At 48.6% G+C, this 20,193-nt stretch overlaps 1 protein-coding gene across 1 annotated transcript in view; it reads right to left on the minus strand.

Annotated features, from left to right (window-relative positions):
• The window catches only part of ADCY3 (adenylate cyclase 3), a 125,440-nt gene that overhangs the window by 43,611 nt on the left and 61,636 nt on the right, over positions 1–20,193 (minus strand). Inside the window, exon 3 of the mRNA XM_049902748.1 lies at positions 13,366–13,515. Coding sequence (XP_049758705.1) covers positions 13,366–13,515 — 150 coding nt within the window. The remainder of the gene's footprint in view (positions 1–13,365; positions 13,516–20,193) is intronic.

Here is a 20,193-nt window from a genome sequence, read left to right on the forward strand (position 1 = left end):
CACTCCAGCCCAGCCCCCAAACCCGCTCCTGGCTGGTCTCCTGACTTCAGTCCCCCCCACATGAAGAGCAAAGAATCTTCCTCAAATGAGGACTTTGTCCAATAGAGCCTCCTCTCCACCACCCCCACTCCGCCCCTCTAACCTCACTTCCTCACCAATCCCACCTCTGCTCTTGTACTTGGGTCCAGACCCTCCCCTTCCTGCCCCCCATATCTGCCAGTTCCCTAGCCTCTTCTGGAAAGGAAGAGAAGCCACATCCACCACCAACTCCAACCCCAGGTCTCAGGAATCTCCCCTGGTGGCCTGTGGGTACTCCCTCAGCCCTTTCACATCCACCTGGCGCCGGGCACATGATTTACACTCACAAACTTCTTTCTTTCTACACACCTAACAAGGCCATATCCCAGGGTGGCCCCAGTCAGATCCTCTAGGTCCTGCTGTTCCACACTGCTTTTACCAACTTGGGTACATTATGCCATGTTCCAAACCAGGCAGGCCAGGGCACTGGCTGATATGGGGAGTTAGTCACTGCAGAGCTTGGCACTTTTCCCAGGTACTTTCCTCTTTGGGCCCTTTGGTCAGCTTCTGGCAAATCCCAAGCACCTCTGGAGCAGAACAGAGGGTAGAGGGGGGTCTGGGACACATATATGGAGCCTGCTTGCAAAATCACCTATCTTAGATCCAAAGGTAGAAGCTATAAAAAGTGCATCTGAGGTTCGCCAGGCGTTTGCCCTGAGCTCACCAGCACTCTAGTTAGAGGTACTGTCCTATGAGTCTGCATCCTACCCCGGAAGGGCACACGAGGAAGTGTGCAAACACAGATGGAGCTCCCGAACCTGCCAGACTCGGGGTTAGTGTACAAAATGAGCTGTATACGTGGAAACTGCCAGAGCACTTCCCACCCAGCTCTCCATCTAGATCCTTCGAGGCGACTTAGCATGCCTGACTTTCCCGCCCACACCTGCACCTCTCAACATCTTCCCATTTCTGGAAAAAAAATGGCAACTCTGCCTTTCTGGTTGCTTCCAGGTTCAAATCCTGACAGCCATCCTTGACTCCTTACTCTCCCATCTTCCATTCTGTCCAACAGTAAATCCTGTTGGTTCTGCCTTCAAAATATATCCAGAGTCATCCTTTCTCTCATCACTCCACCACCTCCCTCCAGGTCTGAGGCACCATCCTTGCTCAGAATGACTGCACAGCTTCTAGTCTGTCCCCTGCTCCCTCTGCTGTCTCATCTCCACCAGCGGCCAGTCATCCATTTAAAATCTAAATGCTACAATGGCTTCTATCTCCCTCAGAGGAGACACCAAGGTCCTCACAAGGCCCTACAGGATCTGGCACCTATCACCTCTCTGCCTCACCTCCTACCTCCCTTCCCCTCACTCCTTCTGTTTCACCTACACCAGCCTCCTTGATGATCTATGAACACACCTCAGGGCCTGTCATCATTAAGGTCGTACGTCAACTTGGCTGGGCCATGATTCTCAGTTGTTTGGCAATTATGATGTAGTTTCACAGATGTATAATGATGTAATCACTTCCATGATGAGATCTGACATAATGTGATCACCTCCTTGATAGGATCTGCTGAGTAGCCAATCAACTGAAAGGGAATTTCCTTGGGGGTGTGGCCTGCATCCAACATAGGTGGGTTTTCTGGCAAGGCTCTCGGGCTTTTGCTCTGCTCTGGATCCTGCATTCGGCTTGTCAGCATCTGACCTCCAGTTCTCGGGACATGGGCCAGCAGCCTGCTGTCTGACCTGTGGATCTTGGGTTCATCATTCCCTGCAGTAACCCGAGTCAGGAGAAGCCTCCATCCTGACCCACAGACTTGGACTTTCTAGCCTCTACAATTGCATAAGCTATTTCCTTAATATAAACCTCTCTCTCTCCATATATATACATATATAAATACATAGACACTTTACTGGTTTTGCTCCTTTAGAGAACCCAGTCTAAGACAGGGCCTTTGCGCTCACTGCTCCCTCGGCCTAAACCCTGCATGGCTCACAACCTTGCTCCTTCAGGTCTCTGCTCAAATATCACCTTATCTGAAAGCCTTCCCAGGCCACATGATATTCAACAGCCACCTCCAGCCCTCCCTGTCCTCCTTCCCCTGCTGCTTTTCTCCATAGCGCTTCCAACCTCCCACACAGCAGATACTCAGGTGTTTGATGTCTCTCTCCCCTACCGTGATCTGTTCTGTTCACAGCTGTATCCCAGTGCCTAGGACAGTGCCTGAAATATGTATGGCATGGATGCTCTCCTTTAGTCCTCTCAACAATCCTACCCTGTTCCCATTTCACAAAGAAACTCAGGCTCAGAGAGCTTAAATTACTGGCTCAAAGACACACGGTATGTCGATGCAATCTGACTCCACGCCCTCTGTTGCCACATATTTCCATTTCTCAAGGCAGTCACAAGTCCAGGCTTTTATATAAAATGTCCAAATATTTAAGTATAGAAATTTTTACAACTGGGTGGGAAGGTGGTCAAACAAAAGATACCCACAGGCCAGACATGTCCAGGGGCCACCTGACTGGCTCTCCTGGTTATCCGAGCTCCCAAGTCAAGCCATCACCAGGAGGGATGCCAGCTTCCCTCCCGGGTTGTGTGAGGACTAAATGAGATAATCCAGGAAAAGCGCAGGCCAGGGCCTTAAGTGTCTAATGAGTTTAATAAATTATCCCTGTTACTATACAAAACATCTTTCTTACAAGCAGATAAAGGCAGGATGCACCACAACACCGGCCACATGGCCACATGGGCAGACACTGTCACTGCTGGGAGAGAAAGATGCTGTGGAGGATGCGGCAAAGGCTGAAGACCAGCCACGCCCAGCACAGCCCTGCAGCCGTCAGCATTACTGCTATCACCACCACCTGGCTGCCAAGAGGCCTTCTTCAGCTTTATCTGTGGGCTCACCGCCTGCGGTATCTAAAACGTGGATTTGTTTTGCTAAGTCCTGGATTCCAGAACACTCCGTGATATCAGAGAGGTGGAAGTTGGAGCCAACAGAGAAGTACTAATTCATACTTCACACCATGGGGAGTTCGCCTTCTGGCTTTTCTCTCCCCAAGAGGCATTCAGGGCTAAAATAAAACAGATTAGGTATATTCATGTGAAGAAGTTATGACAGCAAGTATGTTTTGAGGCTAATGTCAGGAGGTTCCTATGGTTCCCGCCAAGATGATGAGCCTTACCCACCTGCATTAGACTGCTGGTGACACTACAGCTGGCCATCATGCAGTGGGAAGAGGCAGAACTTCCATGGAGAGGTGGAGTATGCTTCTTCCACTCCACACCCAGCCTCCTCTCCCAGTTCTCACCTATTGTCCAAGGAGGCAGGCTTCCCAGCCCAACACCAGCATCACCGTTGCCAGGATAACAGCGGGCACTCTGACAGCTGACACTGGAAGATCAGCCCCAAGCCAAAGGCAGCTGAGCACAAGCGTGCACACGCTCTCTCTCTCTCTCCCCTCTCCCCATCAACTTCCTCTCAGAACAGGGTCAAAGTTTTATATAGAGCTTCCAAATGTTTAAGGATAGAAATTTTAAAAAACTGTGTGTGGTGGTGTTGGGCACCAGGGGGAGGGATCAAACACAACAGATACCCACAGACCAGATAAGGTCCAGGGGCTGCCTGACTGGTTCTCCTGGCTATCAGATCTCCCAAGTGCCAGCTCTCCTCCCAGGCTTTGTGAGGACTAAATCCAGGAAGCCTGGTCCTCATAGCAAAAGGTCTTGAGGGGAACAGTAAAGTGGACTTCAGCAAAGGTCAGAGAGGAGGGACATTCAGAAAGACAAGGAACAGGAGCTGAGCTTATAAAATGGCAGCTCTGGGCTCCCACAAGAGAAGTCTGACTCTCATGGTAAGTGTGGGTGGTTCTTCCCTCTGGGGCCTGTTCAAGGGCAGAAGGTCACCTGCCTAGGAGAAGGCCATAGCACGAAGAAGAAACACTCCCCCTGGTCACAAGGGGCCCTGGATGCTGGGTTAAAAGTAGGAGAGGCTGAGGGAAGCAGCTGTTCTATCTGTAAGCATCCTCCAAAAAGCTGAATGGAAACATACCTGGTGTCCACTTAAACCGGTTTCCCCAGGGGACCGTGCCTTTACAGATAAAGCTGGCCAGCCACTGGCCCTTGCTGGGACCTGGGGTGGGGGGTGGTGAATGATTTTCTGACCTAGACCCCTGAAGTTAGTCCTGAGCTCTCCTCCAAATGGTTCACAGCTTTCTCCCTTTAGGAGGTGGGGACAGCAGGCAGTTCTCCCTTCTGAATGAGGAGGGCTGGTCAACCTAATAGAACACGATCGGAAGGAAGTGCAGGTCTGCCTTGGCCATACAGCCCTGACAATGTTCCATTCTTTCCTTATGGTCTTCTTCAACCACACCCTAACTCACTGGGAAGTAACTCTGAGTATGTGATTCAGAAAGACTCATAATTCTATAGTCTGTACCTGGCAACAGGTATGTACTGGGAGACCTACTGATTGGATACCTGCTGTTGTCAGGGGGCAGCCAGGGCACTTAACAACCCTTGAAGTCCCCAACTAAATGGTGGAGCATGGTCACATGGGAATAAAGAAAATCAACTCTAGCTCTTTCCTCTGGGCCTTCTGCTCTGCCCTTCATACCAGTGGCGCTGAGGGGAGGCTAGGGAGAGGCTTGAAGTATACCTCAGTGGCCCCACTTCACATGGAAACGGCAAGGGCAGCAGTGAGGTAGCTGCCATCGGAGCACCTGCCAGGGCCACACTCATAGAGCTTTCAATCTACATAGGACTTCAGAGAAGACCAGGCCACCCCCACCTTATAGAGGAGAGGACTGAAGCCAGGGAGGGTAAAGCAGCAAAGCCAGTCAGAATCTGAGTCCCTGATTCCACTTCTTTTCGTTTCTCAGATGCTGGCTCTGCCTGCTCCCTCATCTTGATGTGCCCTTGACGCGCCAGGCGCACTGGTGAAGATGTGGAAGGGAGAGCCGTGCATGAAACAGTGGGCTGCTCTGTGCCTTCCTGAGGGACCGGGGCTATCTGCCCACCTATCCAGGTTGACCATCATTAGGAGGCTGGCCATCTTCACAAAGGAGAGGACAACCTCCCGGGGGACAGTAATGAAGAGAAGAGAAACAGAGAATCCTGACGTTGAGTCCTTGATGCCAGCTCATCCCTCCACCTCACCGTTTAGTGGAGGAAGATGAGGCCTGAGAGGAGACTGACCTGCTCAAGGCCAACAGCAGCTGTGGCCACGCGTTCCCCGCCACCAGACACAGTGCTTCCTCTTAAGATAATTTAGAAAACAAGATACATACATGCTGTTATGGGTTGAACTGTGTCCCCCCAAGAAAAGATAAAGTCCTAACACTCCGTACTGGACACATCACCAGGAGACACCAGTTGCTAGAAAAGGGCATTATGTTTGGTAAAGCAGAGGGTCAGTGAAAATGAGGAAGGCTTTCAATGAGATGAATTGACAAAATAGTCACAACAATGGACTCACATCAACGATTGTGGAGATGGCAGAGGACCGGGCAATGTTTCATTCTGTTACACGTGAGGGCACCAGGAGTCAGAGTCAACTCCAGGGCAACGAACAACGACAACATCCGTTATCATGAAAACATACTAGAGTAGATCCGACCCATTACCCATTGCTGTTGAGTTGATTCTGATTTATAGCAACCCCTACAGGACAGAGTAGAACTGCCCTATGGGTTTCCATAGCGCAGCTAGTGGATTCCAACTGCTGACCTTTTAGTTAGCAGCCGAATGCTTAACCACTACGCCACCAGGGCTCCTACACAGGAGTAGGGTGGGTCCTAATCCAATCTGAGTGGTGTCCTTAGAAGAGGAGAACAAACAGAGACAGATGAAGGATGGCCATGTGAGGATGCATCTACAAGTCAAAAACGCCTGGGGCTACCATGAGCTGAGGCAAAAAAGATCTTCCTCCAGAAGGTTGGGCTTCTGGAGGGAGCATGGTCTGCTAACACATTGATTTGGATTCTTGCCTCCAGAACTGTAAGACAGTAAATTTCTGTTCCTGTAAGTTACCCAGTTTGTGGTATTTTGTTACAGCAGCACTAGAAAGCTAATACACCAACAAACTAAAAGTGAAACACAGGCCCTGAGAACAAAATTCCAAAAGGATGCCCTTTCCACCAGGGCGTACTTAGGATTTGTTTTTTCACTGAGAATTTAAAAACCCCCAAGGACACAGGTGGCTTGGTGTGGCACCAACCTCAAATGGCTCCTTAAATAGGCCACCATGTCCCGACTTGCTTCTGTTTCCTCCCCTACTAGGGCTTTCTGCAGCCCTCTCCCAAAGCGTTTTCACATCTATTATCTCATTTTTATTCTCACGAGGGGCGTTTACAGAAGAAAACCAAAATGGGATTGTGTGACCTCTACTACCAGCCTCGCTCAGCTCCAAAGACGCATTCGCTGATGCTCGTGGGATGTAAACACAGCCCACAGCTCCACAGGTTTGGAACTTCAGCCTGGCGCCTGGGGAAGGAGCAGCCTTTGCCCAACTGGAGCCTCAGGGAACAGCACACCTGGCCCAGTCAGCTCCAGTCCAGTCTCGCTGTCCCTCCTGCAATCACTGTGTCCCCTGGGCTGGGACCAGCATGACAGCAGCTGACAGTACTGAGGGGCTTCATGGTTCTTAGACTTATCTCAGAGCTCTTACTTTATTTGGCTCCCAAACAACCCCATGAAAATGGTATTACTTTTATCTCAATTTTTCAGAAGAGTAAATGAAGGATCAGAGAGGCAATATGCCAACGTCACACAGCAAGAAGGTGGGAAAGCCAGGCTCGCTGTCCCCCAGAAAACGCTGGCAGGAGAGTCAGAGGCACTTCCCAGGCCTGAGTTCCCCAGCAGGGAGTCCCCTTCGGTGCAGGTTTTAGACTCTGGTATTGCCGGGGATAATGGGAATATGCAGAGATCTGTCTGTCTTGATGAGTAAGGGCAGGACACTGCTGCTCAGGCTGCCCCAGGCTCATCCGGGGCCTTTCTGTCTGGTTTTCAAGATCAAGCAAACCTGAAGACCTTTGCTAACCAGGATCCCTATTTAACACACTGTATTAAAATACATATATGTTTTTTAAGAAACCACCAGATTATGGGAGGTTTTGGTGGTCTTGTCTATGCTTTTCTGTATTTTCAAAATTTTATCCAGCAGTAATAACAATGACGATGGTAGGCACTTCCAGTGCCCACTATGTCCAAGCACTGTGCTACAGGCTTCACATTGAGTTTCCATAGTAACCGTATGAGACAGGCAGAAGAATTCGAATACCTGATTCCTAATGGCTGTGCTTAACTGCTATACTATATGAGAATAGTAGAGTCTTGGGTGGCACAAACAGTTAAGTGTTCGACTACTAACTGAAAGGTTGACAGTTTGGATCCCCCCAAGGATGCCTTGAAAAAAAGGCCTGGTGATCTGCTCCTGAAAGGTCACAGCCTCAAGAACCCCATGGAGTAGTTCTATTCTGCACGCATGGGTTGTCATGAGTTGGAAACAACTCGAGGGCAACTTTTTTTTTTTTTAATATAAGAACAAGAGGTCACTTTTATAATCAGGATAAAATATGGTAAGACTCTTTCGAAACACAGAAGTAATACAAAAAAGACTTGGTGTATCCTTCTGTTGGTATTTTTTCTTTATACTTGCCTGTCCTGGTGGTGCAGTGGTTAAGAGCTTGGCTGCTAACCAAAAGTTCAGCAGTTCAAATCCACCAGCTCCTTGGAAACACTATGGGGCAGTTCTACTCAGGATCGACTTGACAGCGACAGGTTTGGTTTTTATTCTTACCAAATATTGGAGCATGTACACTAAAAAAGAAATCTTCCAGACCTCAATTTACCTGGCTGTGAGTTAAGCCAAGTGAGTAAAAGGCAGGAAACAGCTCACAGGATGTCGTTTCTGCCATGGGTCCTGTTCCCGAGGGTGAGGTTTTCAAACAGGGATCTTTGGAGGAGCATCAGGGGTTCCACAAGCAAAGAAGTATTTTCTAGATAAACAAGGAAACTTTAAGTGTTTAAGTACACTCTCATTCACTGCTGGGAAGAGTATAAATTGGTTGAGCCTCAGTTTGGCAATATTTGTTAACATTAAAAATGCACACTGCCATGGATCCAGTAATTCTCCTTCTAGATTTTTCTTCCTCAGATACGCTTGCATGTATACAACATGGCAAACCTAAAGGATATTTGATACAGCAATGTTTGCAATAGCAAAAGACTAGAAATGTCTACCTATAGGTACATGGTTAAATAACATGTTATTTCTCTGTAATAGAATATAAAACAGTCATTAAAAAGATTAAGACAACGCGATACAGACTCAGAATGCTACCCTAAGATGGTAGGTGCAAAGACTGAGTGCATATGCTACCATCAGTGTGCGTGTGAAAATCCATACGCTATTTGAAAATAAAGGGAATATCTCTGGAGGGATACACAAGGAAGGCAATGGTGGTTGTTTGTGGGACAGGGAACTGGGTCTTGGGGAATGTGGGGGAGGGGAGGCATAATTTCATGATATCCCTTTTCAACCCTGGTGGTGTAGTGGTTAAGAGCTATGGCTGCTAACCAAAAGGTCGGCAGTTCAAATCCACCAGGCGCTCCTCGGAAACTCTATGGGTCAGTTCTACTCTGTCCTATGGTCGCTAGGAGTCAGAAATGACTTGACAGCAACGTATCTCATATATTATCTCTACCCTTTTCATATCTTTATAATTTTAATCCATGCACCCTGTTAGCTATTCAAAAATAAACTTTTAAAATTTTTAAATGATGTTCAACTTTGGCTACAGCAGCTTATTATTGGGACAATCTCTCAGCCAAAAACAATTATGAAAGGTAAATAAAAACAAAACAAAGAACAACTGCTCCAAGGCACTGGGAAACAGCCAAGGAAGGCAGGACTTAAGGGGCCAGGATCTCAGAGAGAAAGGAAAGGCCTTTATGTGAGCACAGCACACTGTGCGCCACTTTCACCCTTGCTGAGATCCTGGAGAAGGCGAAGCCACAGAAAAGGAGCTGACTCTCTGTGCCACTATTCCCCTTGAGGTGAGGCATTGGTGGTTCAGTGGTACAATTCTTGCCTTCCACGTGGGAGACCCAGGTTCAATTCCCGGCCAATGAGCCTCGTGTGCACCCACCACCCGTCTGTCAGTGGAGGCTTGTGTGTCGCTCCAGTGCTGAATAGATTTCAGCTGAGCTTCCAGACTAAGGTGGACTAGGAAGAAGGGGTCAATGATTTACTCCCAAAAATCTGCCAATGAAAACCTTACGGATCACAAAGGTCCGATCCGCAACGATGATGGGCATGGTACAGGACAGGACAGCGTTTCAGTCCATCGTGCATGGGGTCACCAAGAATCAGGGCCAATTCAACAGCAGCTAACAACAATTTCCCTAGAGCCATCTGCTGATTCCTAAGCCAAAGGGAGCAAGAGATCAGAAGCTAAGCAGAAAGTGACAGCTAAGTGGCTGCAAACAAAGCAGCCTCATGGGGCTGAAGAGTTTAGGGCTCTCTAAGAGGAGGACCAGACTTTTAGTGAAGACCCCTGACAGCTACTTCTAAGGAATAGGCACAAAACAGAAACAGATCAGCTCTCATACGGACCGAAGCCCAGTCTCAAATCATCTCAAGTCCACTCTGGATCAGGCCATCTGCCCCTCCTCTGACTACTTGCCGGGAGAAGGGTAAATTCTCTCTAGAGAGAAGCAGCCTCATTCAGGGCCTCTGTTTTCACACATAATATCCAACACTCAAGAAAAGGGCTCAAAGTCCCCAGAAAGAGGACCAAAACCCAATAACAAAAAAAAAGCAGTTCTGTGGGTATTTCAGATATTATGGTGGTCAGTCAGAGGGCTTTAAAATACAGTGAAACCTGTGAGAGCTGGAACATGATGGGAAAGACTTATTTTTCCAGGTCTTGCAAGTTTTCCACCTTTAGGGTACAGCCTTGCCAGTTTCCTATCGTCCTCTATTAGTGGAAAATACTTCAGTTTTCCTTCTCTGACAGATTTCCACCTTACACAGTTATAGGCTTTTGCAGATTTTACTGTAAATGTTAAATATGCTCAAAAAAATAGATGACAAGATGGAGAATTTAACCGAAGAACTGGAATCTATTTTGTAAAAAAATTCTAGAACTGAAAGAAATATAATGCCTGAAATTAAAGATTCAATAAATGAGTTTAAACTAGATTTGACAAAGCAGAGGAGGAGAGGACTCGTGAACTGGAAGTTAGTTCAGTAAAAAACTGCCAGTCTTAAAGCTTGGAAAGAAAAAAAGTGGAAGACACAGGAAAAAAAAAAAAAAAAAGACAGGCTTATGGAACATAGTAAAAATGTCTAATGAAGGTATCTAGAGCTCTGAAAAGAAAGGAGAGAATGGGGCAGAAGCAATAAAAAGATACTAGTTGAAAATTTACAAAAACTGAAGAAAAATATCAAGCCACTGATTCAAGAAGTTCTTTGAATACCAAGCACAGTAACTACAAAGAAAGCTCCTAGGCACATCGCTGTAAAACTGCTGAAAATCAAAGACAAGAAGAAAATTTTTTAAACAACCAAAGGAAGAAAATGCGCGCTGCCTTTCAAAGGAACAGCGGTGCTCCTGACAGCTGGCATTTCAACAGAAATGACGGAGGCTGGGGGTCATGCATGATACCTTCAAAGTGCTGAAAGTAAAAACCTGACAAGTGAGTTCTACACTCAGCAAAAAAGTGTCTTTCAAAAGTCAAAACAAAATAAATACATTTTCAGGCCACTGAAAATAGAGAGGATTTATTGCCAACAGACCTGCACCAAAAGAAACAGTAAAGAAAACTCTTCAAGAGGAAGGCAGTAGCCAAATGATGGAAGGGAGTGCAACTGAGAGGATAAAAATGTGGGTAAGTGTAAAAGAATATTAACTGTATAAGATAATAACAATAATGTCTTGTGAGGTTCAAAACACAGGGTGAACTGAAATGAAATATATTACAAAAAAACCCTTCCACCTAACCTGGGCTTCCCTCCCATGGCTGGGTGTTGGTTCGGCTGGTGCAGGGCTGGGCAGAAAACAGAGTAGCACCAGTGTGGTCAGGGCAGGCTGCAGCGCCCCCTGCTGCTCTGCATTGTCCCTGGGTCCTAGATTCCCCCAGGGTGGGCATCTTGGCTGGACCCCAGCCTCCCTGCACAGAACTGCCCAGAGGGAGCATGTGGGCCCTGGGCACTGAAAGGAGGGCCTCCTGGCCTGTTCACTGTGGCCTGCCATCCTTGTTTCCAAGCTCTACAAGTTACAAAGCACATCTGCCTGTTTCTCATTTGACCTTCAAGAAAGCCTGCAGGACAAGTGTCACTAGCTTCATTCGGCAGATGAGGAAAGCAAGACTCTAAGAGGTGAGTAACTTGTCTAAGTTGTCTACACAGACAATGGCAGACCCAGAGTGGAAAGCAGGGCCTTCCTCACCACACCAGGAGGCGCCACCTCCAAGCACTGTCCAGTGTGATTGCAGCTGTCCTGGATTTGACACTGAGACAGACAAGACCAACACAGATCGATGTGCTGAAAACTGCCTGGATAAGCAGTCACACGTGCACTTTCTTTGTGCAGGGAATCCAAGAGGGATGGCTCCACAGCATGAGAGATCAGATGCAAGTAAGAAACAAGGCAGTATAAAAAATAGAAACTGAAGAACGCCCTTCAATGGACTCTATAAAGCTAGTAAAGCAGGATTCTTTAAATGCATTCAAGGCAGCAGCAGCAGCAGCAGCAGCTCCTTGATAACCACAGGACAGAGGGGCAAGAAGAAGGCAGGCAGGTAGGATGGATCACTAAGCTTGGGCCTTTAATACCATGGAAGTCAGAGAAATTCCCCTTCTAGAACCTGCCTTCTGAAAGAGGTGAGTCTGAAGCCCAGCTCAGAAGCTTCTAGATCTCACTGGCAAAGAGAGAAAATAATTCCAGGTCAGAGGAAATCGAGGCCCATCGGCTAAGTGACTTAGTGTGCGCCTTCAAATAGCACTGTTTAGAGAATGTGAGGCCTGCCAATGGGCACCCCCCACCCTTGGGCCAAGAGTTCCAAAAAAACCCAAACCAAACCCATTGCTGTTGAGTCAATCTTGATTCCCAGCGACCCTAGAGGACAGAATAGAACTGCCCCATAGGGTTTCCAAGGAGCAGCTCGTGGATCTGAACTGCCAACCTTTTGGTTAGCAGCCAAACTCTTAACCACAATGCCACCAGGGTGGCCCCCAAAATGATCATCCCATCTGCCTGACTGGCAGAGTCTATGAAAACAGCAATTTTAGTGAACCTGGAACAAATTTAACCTCCTGAACACAAAATGACATGGTTACATGATTCCCAGATGTGGTGAAATCATGTATTTTTAACGTACTGGAGTTTGTTTTTGAAGGAGAAATAAACCTATGGATAACAGGAAATTGGTGCGTGTAAATTCTGGAGACTGTCAAAACGTATTTGAGATGAATCCAAACCAAAGACTATTTAAAAGACTGAAGTCACACGAGAACTGGGAGGACTGCTGGGTCATGGATTAGGCTGGATTAAAGCCAGTAAACAAAGACAGGGACAAGGAGGCATGTCTCTAGATGGAAGAATGTAAACAGCTAGGCCCCGGGGACTGGGCTGGTTTTACTTCTTCAAGAGTGACTAAGAACGGGAAGTAAGTGGGGACACTGCCCTGCGTGTGAAGGAAATGTAGCCTCCTGGGTGGAGGGTGTGAGGCTGGGCCTTCACCCAGGTCTCCTAAGGCCGTGGGACGGGGCCAATATCCCACCTGCCCTGTGGAGGCCCAACCTACCACAGTGAGAGGGCTTTGAGTGCACAGCAGGCATGCAGTGAGAATCTGTGGCTGAACTGGAGAGGGAGCCAGAGGAAGAATAACACAAAGTGATGCCCACGGAGAAGAATAACTCAAAATAAATGAATAGAAACTTTTCACCTGAGGAAAGAACGCAGAGAATTACTGCTGCTTGCTTGGGTAATGTATCTCTTTGAAGAGATGTTTTAAATTAAAACAAAAAACAAAACAGGCAAAGAGGGAAGGTTTAGGTCAAGAAGATTTAGGAGAGAGTTCTGAACATGAGAGGCTGACGAGTCCTGGAAGCTCCTCGAAGCTCGGAAGGAGCCTCTAATGACTAAGAGCACAGGAGGCCAGCTTTAGGATGCTAACACCTGATCTGGGAGGATGGGCTCCAAGCCCAATGGAGTCCCTGGGGTGCTGCACTGGGCTCCACTCCCTCATGACAGGCCCCTTCTCCCAAGCCACAGTCCTTGAACCAAACCTCCAGGTCCCAAATGGCCCAGGCCCAAGGCTGCCCTGAAAGAGCCTCACCTGCTGCTGGCTCTGCTCTTCCAGGTTCATCTTCACTTCCAGCGACTGGCGAGCCTCCAGGAAGGCCTTGCGGTGCTTGCGGTCTGCCATGTAGTAAGACATGATGCCCACGATTATGGCACACAGGTAGAGGAAGACGTTGGCCAGGATCTGGACCACAAGGGAACAGAAAAGGATAATGGTGAAGGTAGGTCTTCAGAAAAGGGGGTGGAGGAGAGGACAGTCAGTGACCAAAATCAACCCCCAAGTTTCCTGGGGTCCAGAGAGAGCCCTAGCGAAACCTATGACCTTGACTTGATAGGGCAGGTCCCTGGAGCAGACCCTGCCCCACTCACCATGGATAGGTGAGGCCCACCCAAGGCATGGCTCTAGGCCTAAAAGGCACAGAGGTTTCATGAGATCAGGGTGCAGGCCTGCAAGGCCAGTTGAGGGGCTGCTGTTCACCCTTCCTGCTTCTCGGCGTAGCTAAGCCAGCCAGCCAATCCCCTCACCTGGGAGACCTGAGCAGTCTCAGTTACCCATTCATTCATTCATTTGTTCAACTAACACTTAATTGTGCCCTTACATGCTCTTAAGTCCCATGCTGATTAGCTGGAGAGAAGTGAAGAGGGCATATGTTATGGATTGAATTGTCTCCCCAAAATATATGTGTTGAACTCCTAACACCCTTACCTGTAAATATGACAGGCTGTAAATAGTTTTTGCTATGTGAATGAGCCTATAACCAGAATAGGGTGGGGCCAAAATCTAACCAGATAACCTTACCTGCCAATGGGGCCTGGTAGATAAGTGCTGTCTTATAGAAGGAGCAGAGCAGACATAGAGGCCCACACAGGAGGAAGACAGATGCCACGTTAGGACCCGTCTACAAGCAAAAGATAGCAAGGATTGCCAGCAGACACAGACAGTAGGAGAGAGGCCACAGAAGGAATCGACATGGCCAAGACCCTAACTTGGACTTCCAGTCTCCAGAACTGTGAGAAAATAAGTTTCTCTTCTTTAAAGCCACTAGATAACTAAGACATACACAAAACTCAGGCCCCAGCAGCTAGGAATGTGCAATTCCAAAAGCTGCAGAGAATTTAGGATGTCACGGGAGCCCTGGTGAGGGCCTAGCCGATCCAGCTGTCACAGTGCCACCTTATATACCTGCTGCGGGTTTAGAGATTTCTGGGATCCATATGCATCCTCTCAACCAAACCCACCTGCCGGCCAGGATCAGTGTCCAGGTCTCCTGAGGAACCAATCTGAAGCTGCAGGAAGGTGGGGTGGGTCTATGGGACCTGGAGTTCACCCCTGCTACAAGCTCAGTGCATTTCACACAAAGGGCTGCTTGGGCATCGAGAGCGCCTTCCCTCGTCCTGGCACCTTGCAGACTCCACCTAGGTGTCTCCTAGGTCAGTAACCCACTCCCACAGGCTACGGGGACTGCAGACTCAATTGCCTGGGCAGCCTGCATCTCTGATGAGGCCCCATTTGGGCTGGACTGGGTACCAATTCCTTCCACTTTTTCAAGACCCCTGGAGGCGAGCCTTCTCTCAGCAAAGCCTGCTTCTCTGTCTGACCTTCCCACTTCTGGTGCCAGCTCTTCACCCTCTCCCTAAGAACCTGTGCCCACCTTCCCCCTGACTCCCTGAGGGCCTGTGGGGGGAAGGACAAAATTCCCCTCCGTGGGGTGAGGTTTCTTGGGCATAAATTTGGAGTGGAGAAGTAGGAAGGGAGGCAGAAGAGTTCCTAAGATTCTGGCCCTGAAGGCAGAAAAGTTGGCCCAGGTGAGCCTTAGGAATGCTTTGCCTCTGGCCATTCTGGGGCAGGTGAAAATGTAGGGAGGTCAATTTTAGATTTTTAAACAGTATGGTTGAATGGCAGAGAATACCAGAAAGATGTTTACCTGTGTTTTATTGACTATGCTAAGGCATTCGACTGTGTGGATCATAACAAATTATGGATAACATTTCAGAGAACAGGAATTCTGGGACACTTAATTGTACTCATGAGGAATCTGTACATGGATCAAGAGGCAGTGGTTCAAACAGAACAAGGGGATACTGCATGGTTTAGTCAGGAAAGGTGTGTGTCAGGGTTGTATCTTTCACCATACCTATTCAATCTGTATGCTGAGCAAATAATCTGAGAAGTTGGACTATATGAAAAAGAACAGGGCATCAGGGTTGGAGGAAGACTCGTTAACAACCCACGATGACACAACCTTGCTTGCTGAAACTGAAGAAGACTTGAAGCACTTACTGATGAAGATCAAACACCACAGCCTTCAGAATGGATTATACCTCAACGGAAAGAAAACAAAATCCTCACAACTGGACCAATAAGCAACATTATGATAAACAGAGAAAAGATTGAAGTTGTCAAGGATTTCATTTTACTTGGATCCATAATCAATACCCATAGAAGCAGCAGTCAAGAAATCAAAAGATGCATTGCATTGGGCAAATCGGCTGTAAAAGATCTCTTTAAACCGTTGAAAAGCAAAGATGTCACCTTGAAGACGAAGGTGTGCCTGACCCAAGCCACAGTATTTTCCATCACCTCATATGCATGCGAAAGCTGGACAACGAATAAGGAAGACCGAAGAAGAAATGACACCTTTGAATTGTGGCATTGGCGAAGAATATTGAATATACCATGGACTGCCAAAAGAACGAACAAATCTGTCTTGAAAGAAGTACAACCAGAATACTCCTTAGAAACAAGGATGGTGAGACTATGTCTCACAGACTTTGGGCATGTTATCAGGAGAGATCTGTCCCTGGAGAAGGACATTATGCTTGGTAAAGTAGAGGGTCATCGAAAAAGAGGAAGAGTCTCAATGAGATGGACTGATACAGTGGCTGCGACAAGGGGCACAAGCATAGCAATAATTGTGAGGATGGCGCAGGACTGAGCAATGTTTCGTTCTGTTGTGCATGGGATCACTATGAGTCAGAACCTACTCGATGGCACCTAACAACAACATGGTTGAATGGACAATAAGGAGGTGAGTTCTGACATTAATTTTCTGGGCCTTATCCCTCTGAACTGTTTTTGTGTTTTCTCACGGCTCATGGAGGCCCCTTCCCACCGCCATCATGCCCAGTGGAAGGCTCCTCAGCTATCTGTACCTGGTCGAGGTGCTGGGCCCAGGGGCACTCAAAAACGGCACACTGAATACGTGAATTAACCACTATGTGAGGTATGTCTTGGTGCTGGCTATAGAGTCAATGGTTGCAAATCTCACCAACTCCTTTGATGGCTGTTTCCAGCATGTAACGACTGGCTTGTTGTACGCTTGGGCTCAGACAGCCTCATCACCTACACCAGCTGAGAGGCAAATGCCTTTTCAAAGTCCTATGGCACGCCTCCAGCCCCTCCTGCAGCGGCGCTATAGTACTACGTTCCATGCAAGTGGTCGGTATCAGTATGGCCTTAAGCCACATATTAAACACCAAATATTCCAAAAAGCTGCCAGCCTGTGCTGAGTCAAAGCAAATCCAGAGCACGACCACGCTGGGTCTCAAGGCCAGAGTCTGGCCTGGGTTCTGGGAACACCCTCCTGCAGGCTGTTCCTTCAGCCTTGGGACTCCCCTCCCACCCCCCACCCCCACTCCCCCCACACACACACCAAGGCTCACAGCGCTGGAAGATGGGCTGGGTTGGTTGACAGGCTGGCGCCCTGTGCATCCACAAGGGAGCACTGGGTCGGGGTGCCGCACGGCTGCACTCTGCCAAAGCCACACAGAATCCAGTAGAGCAGCTGCAGGGTTGAGAGTCTCTGGGCTTAGAGGGCTCTGGGTGCCAAGGTCAGAGGTAAAGTTGCACATAGAGGCAGAGGCCAACTGGGAACCAAGCTTCTGGGCTCCCCACCTGCACAGATGTGTGGGACTGAACACCAGGCTCCAGACCAGGAGAGCTGCCCCGACCCACATGCCGCCTCTGGCAACAGCATTTCTAAAGCTAGCCCTGGCCCCAATTAGCCTTGGTGGTCACGCTGGGCTAGGGAAGGGCTCTGAGGTCTGGAACCTTCCTCCTCCCCTCCCCCAGGCCTTGCCTGGCCACCTCCTGGGGATGCTTTGGCAAACTGTAAAGTGTTGAGCTTCTGTTGGGAAAGATTGTGGTTATTGCTCCTTGGGGTCGTTCCTAAGAACAACAGGCCTGATGTGCAGTCAGGAAGGAGCCATAGCAAAAAGCCTTCAGAACCAATCACAACCAAAAGATGACTGCCCAAAAACTGACAGGAACTGCGGCTTGGATCATGCCTAGTGACCCTCTATGCCAGACACCATTTCTTTCATTGGACTCTAAGTATTTTAAAATAAAATCCACACTTGCACTCTGCTTGTAGGTACATGCATTACGAAAAACAAACTCAGGAGGAGGCCTGGACTTGGGCTCTGCCCTCACTAGCTGGCCTCTCTGAGCTCAGTCCCTCAGATAGCTGAGGGGTAGACTGACTTACCACTCCTGTCCCTCCATCCCTCACCCTGTGTGTTCCTCATTGGATCTCACTTCTGAGGACAGAGGCTGGCTTTAGAGACAGCCTGTCCTAGAGAGGCCTGGACACAGCCAGGCTGGAGGAGCAAGAGGCGGGTCAGTTCCCAGGTTGGCTAGAGAGCCATGCAGCCCCAGTCACCCAAGCGTCCCTTGAGTCACAGAGCCTCATCGCTTTCCCAACCTGCACTCTCAGCTGACGTCTGGCCCCGAGAAGGCTGGTTACCAGGGATGTAGAAGCAAAGGGCCATATATGGGCCATGCTCCAGAGAGTCACATGGGTCCTGCAGGTCCCATTCTTGACAGGGAATTTCCTCCTTGCCTCCCGTGAGCACAACTGTTTCTAGGCAATTCTCCCAGGAGTCCCAGGCCTTGGGTTTCTTAGTGCTCCCCCTACCATTCTCTAAATTTGCCTCAACTGAGAGAAGGGACTGTCATGGATTGAACTGTGTCCCCCCAAAATATGTGTCAACTTGGTTAGGCCACGATTCCCAGTATTATGTGGTTGTCCTCCATTTTGTGATTTTCATATGTGTTATAAATCATAATCTCTGCCTGTGGTTAAAGCGGATTAGGGTGGGATATAAATACCCTTGTTCAGGTCACATCCCTGACCCAATGTAAAGGGAGTTTCCCTGGTGTGTAGCCTGCACCACCTTTTATCTTACAACAGATAAAAGGAAAGGGAAGCAAGCAGAAAGTGGGGACCTCATACCACCAAGAAGGGAGCACTGGGAGCAGAGTGCGTCCTTTGGACCTGGGGTTCCTGTGTAGAGAAGTTCCTAGTCCAGGGGAAGACTGATGAGAAGGACCTTCCCCCAGAGCCAACAAAGACAGAAAGCCTTCCCCTTGAGCTGACGCCCAGAATTTGGACTTCTAGCCTACTAACTGTGAGAAAATCAGTTTCTCTTGTTAAAATCATCCACCAGTGGTATTTCTGTTATAGCAGCACTAGATGACTAAGACAGGGCCCCTCAGGGGTGCTGCTGCTTCTGTTCCACCTCGACAGCTTCTTGCTCTCATGCGACGATGGCTCACAGGGGCTCAGGAGAAGCTGGGCAACTCCCCTCCCTGGTGGAGAATGGTGGGGAGTCCAAGTCGAGACCACATGCACCCTGGGAGGTTTGTGCTCAGCCTCAGAGCCCAGGGCACAAGCCCAAGAGGGAGACGCTGCCAAGCTGAGGAAACAAGCCAGGAAGCAAGAGTCTACTCTGGGGAGGAAGATTCGGGCGATAGGAGAGGCTGCCCTGGTGGTGGGAGGGGCTCTCAACACTCATACATCACAGTCACCTGGGGTATTGGTGACACACCCATGCCTGCCCCCCTGGAAATGCTGATGCAACAGGCCGGGTGGATGTGGACAGCAAGAGTTGGTGAAAGCTCTCAGTGATGCTAAGTGCAGCCAGGGCAGGGAGCCCCTCTCTTGGCCTCAGTTTCCCTGCCCATAACATCACCTCAACATCACATCATTATGTCCTAGGCATGTGCTGGCACTGTGACCACATTATCTCGTCAACCTGTACACCCAGCTGTGAGGTAGGTAACATCACTTCCAAGTTCCAGATGCAGGAATTGAGGTGTTTGTAAGGCCTCACAGCTAGAGGGGTCTCTTTCTGCACTCACATCCTATTATTCTATGGTCCAAACCCCACCCTAAAGGCACTGCTCAGTTTATCTATTTACATATGTATAGCCCCACCATTTTCCAGACATGTTATTAGACATTTTTAAAACTAAAGTGAAGATAGCAGCCATACGGCACTTATGGGGGGCTGCACACACTTTTAATCTGAAACAAAGAAGTTGGGGTATAGATTTTCCACAACTTTCGTGCACAATGGTGGTCAGTACAGGCAGTCCCTGGGTTACCAACATCCCACTAATGGACGACTTCACTTTGCCTTTTAATGCTACGTAATTTGCCCTCACTTTGAAATGACTGGAAACGCTGGTGGCGTAGTGGTTAAGTGCTATGACTGCTAACTAAAAGGTCTGCAGTTCGAATCCACCAGGTGCTCTTTGGAAACTCTACGGGGGAGTTCTACTCTGTCCTATAGGGTCGCTATCAGTGGGAATCGACTCCAAGGCAGTGGGTTTGGTTTTTTTTTGGTTTTGAAATGACTGAGCCGGCCCCTACTGGCAACAAATTCTTCAACACAATCACCTTCACCTGCTGCGTGTGCAGCTTTAAATCATTGAAAAGGCTCCGAGCCTTTTCCTGCACTAAAGAAAGGCTAAACAAGAACCATACGCACCTGTTCTGACTTACCTACAAATCCAACTTAAAGACACAGGAACGGATCTCACGGGCAACCCAGGGACTGCTGGTATTGCTAAACTCCT

This window comes from Elephas maximus, chromosome 12, assembly GCF_024166365.1.
Source record: "Elephas maximus indicus isolate mEleMax1 chromosome 12, mEleMax1 primary haplotype, whole genome shotgun sequence".
NCBI lineage: Eukaryota > Metazoa > Chordata > Mammalia > Proboscidea > Elephantidae > Elephas > Elephas maximus.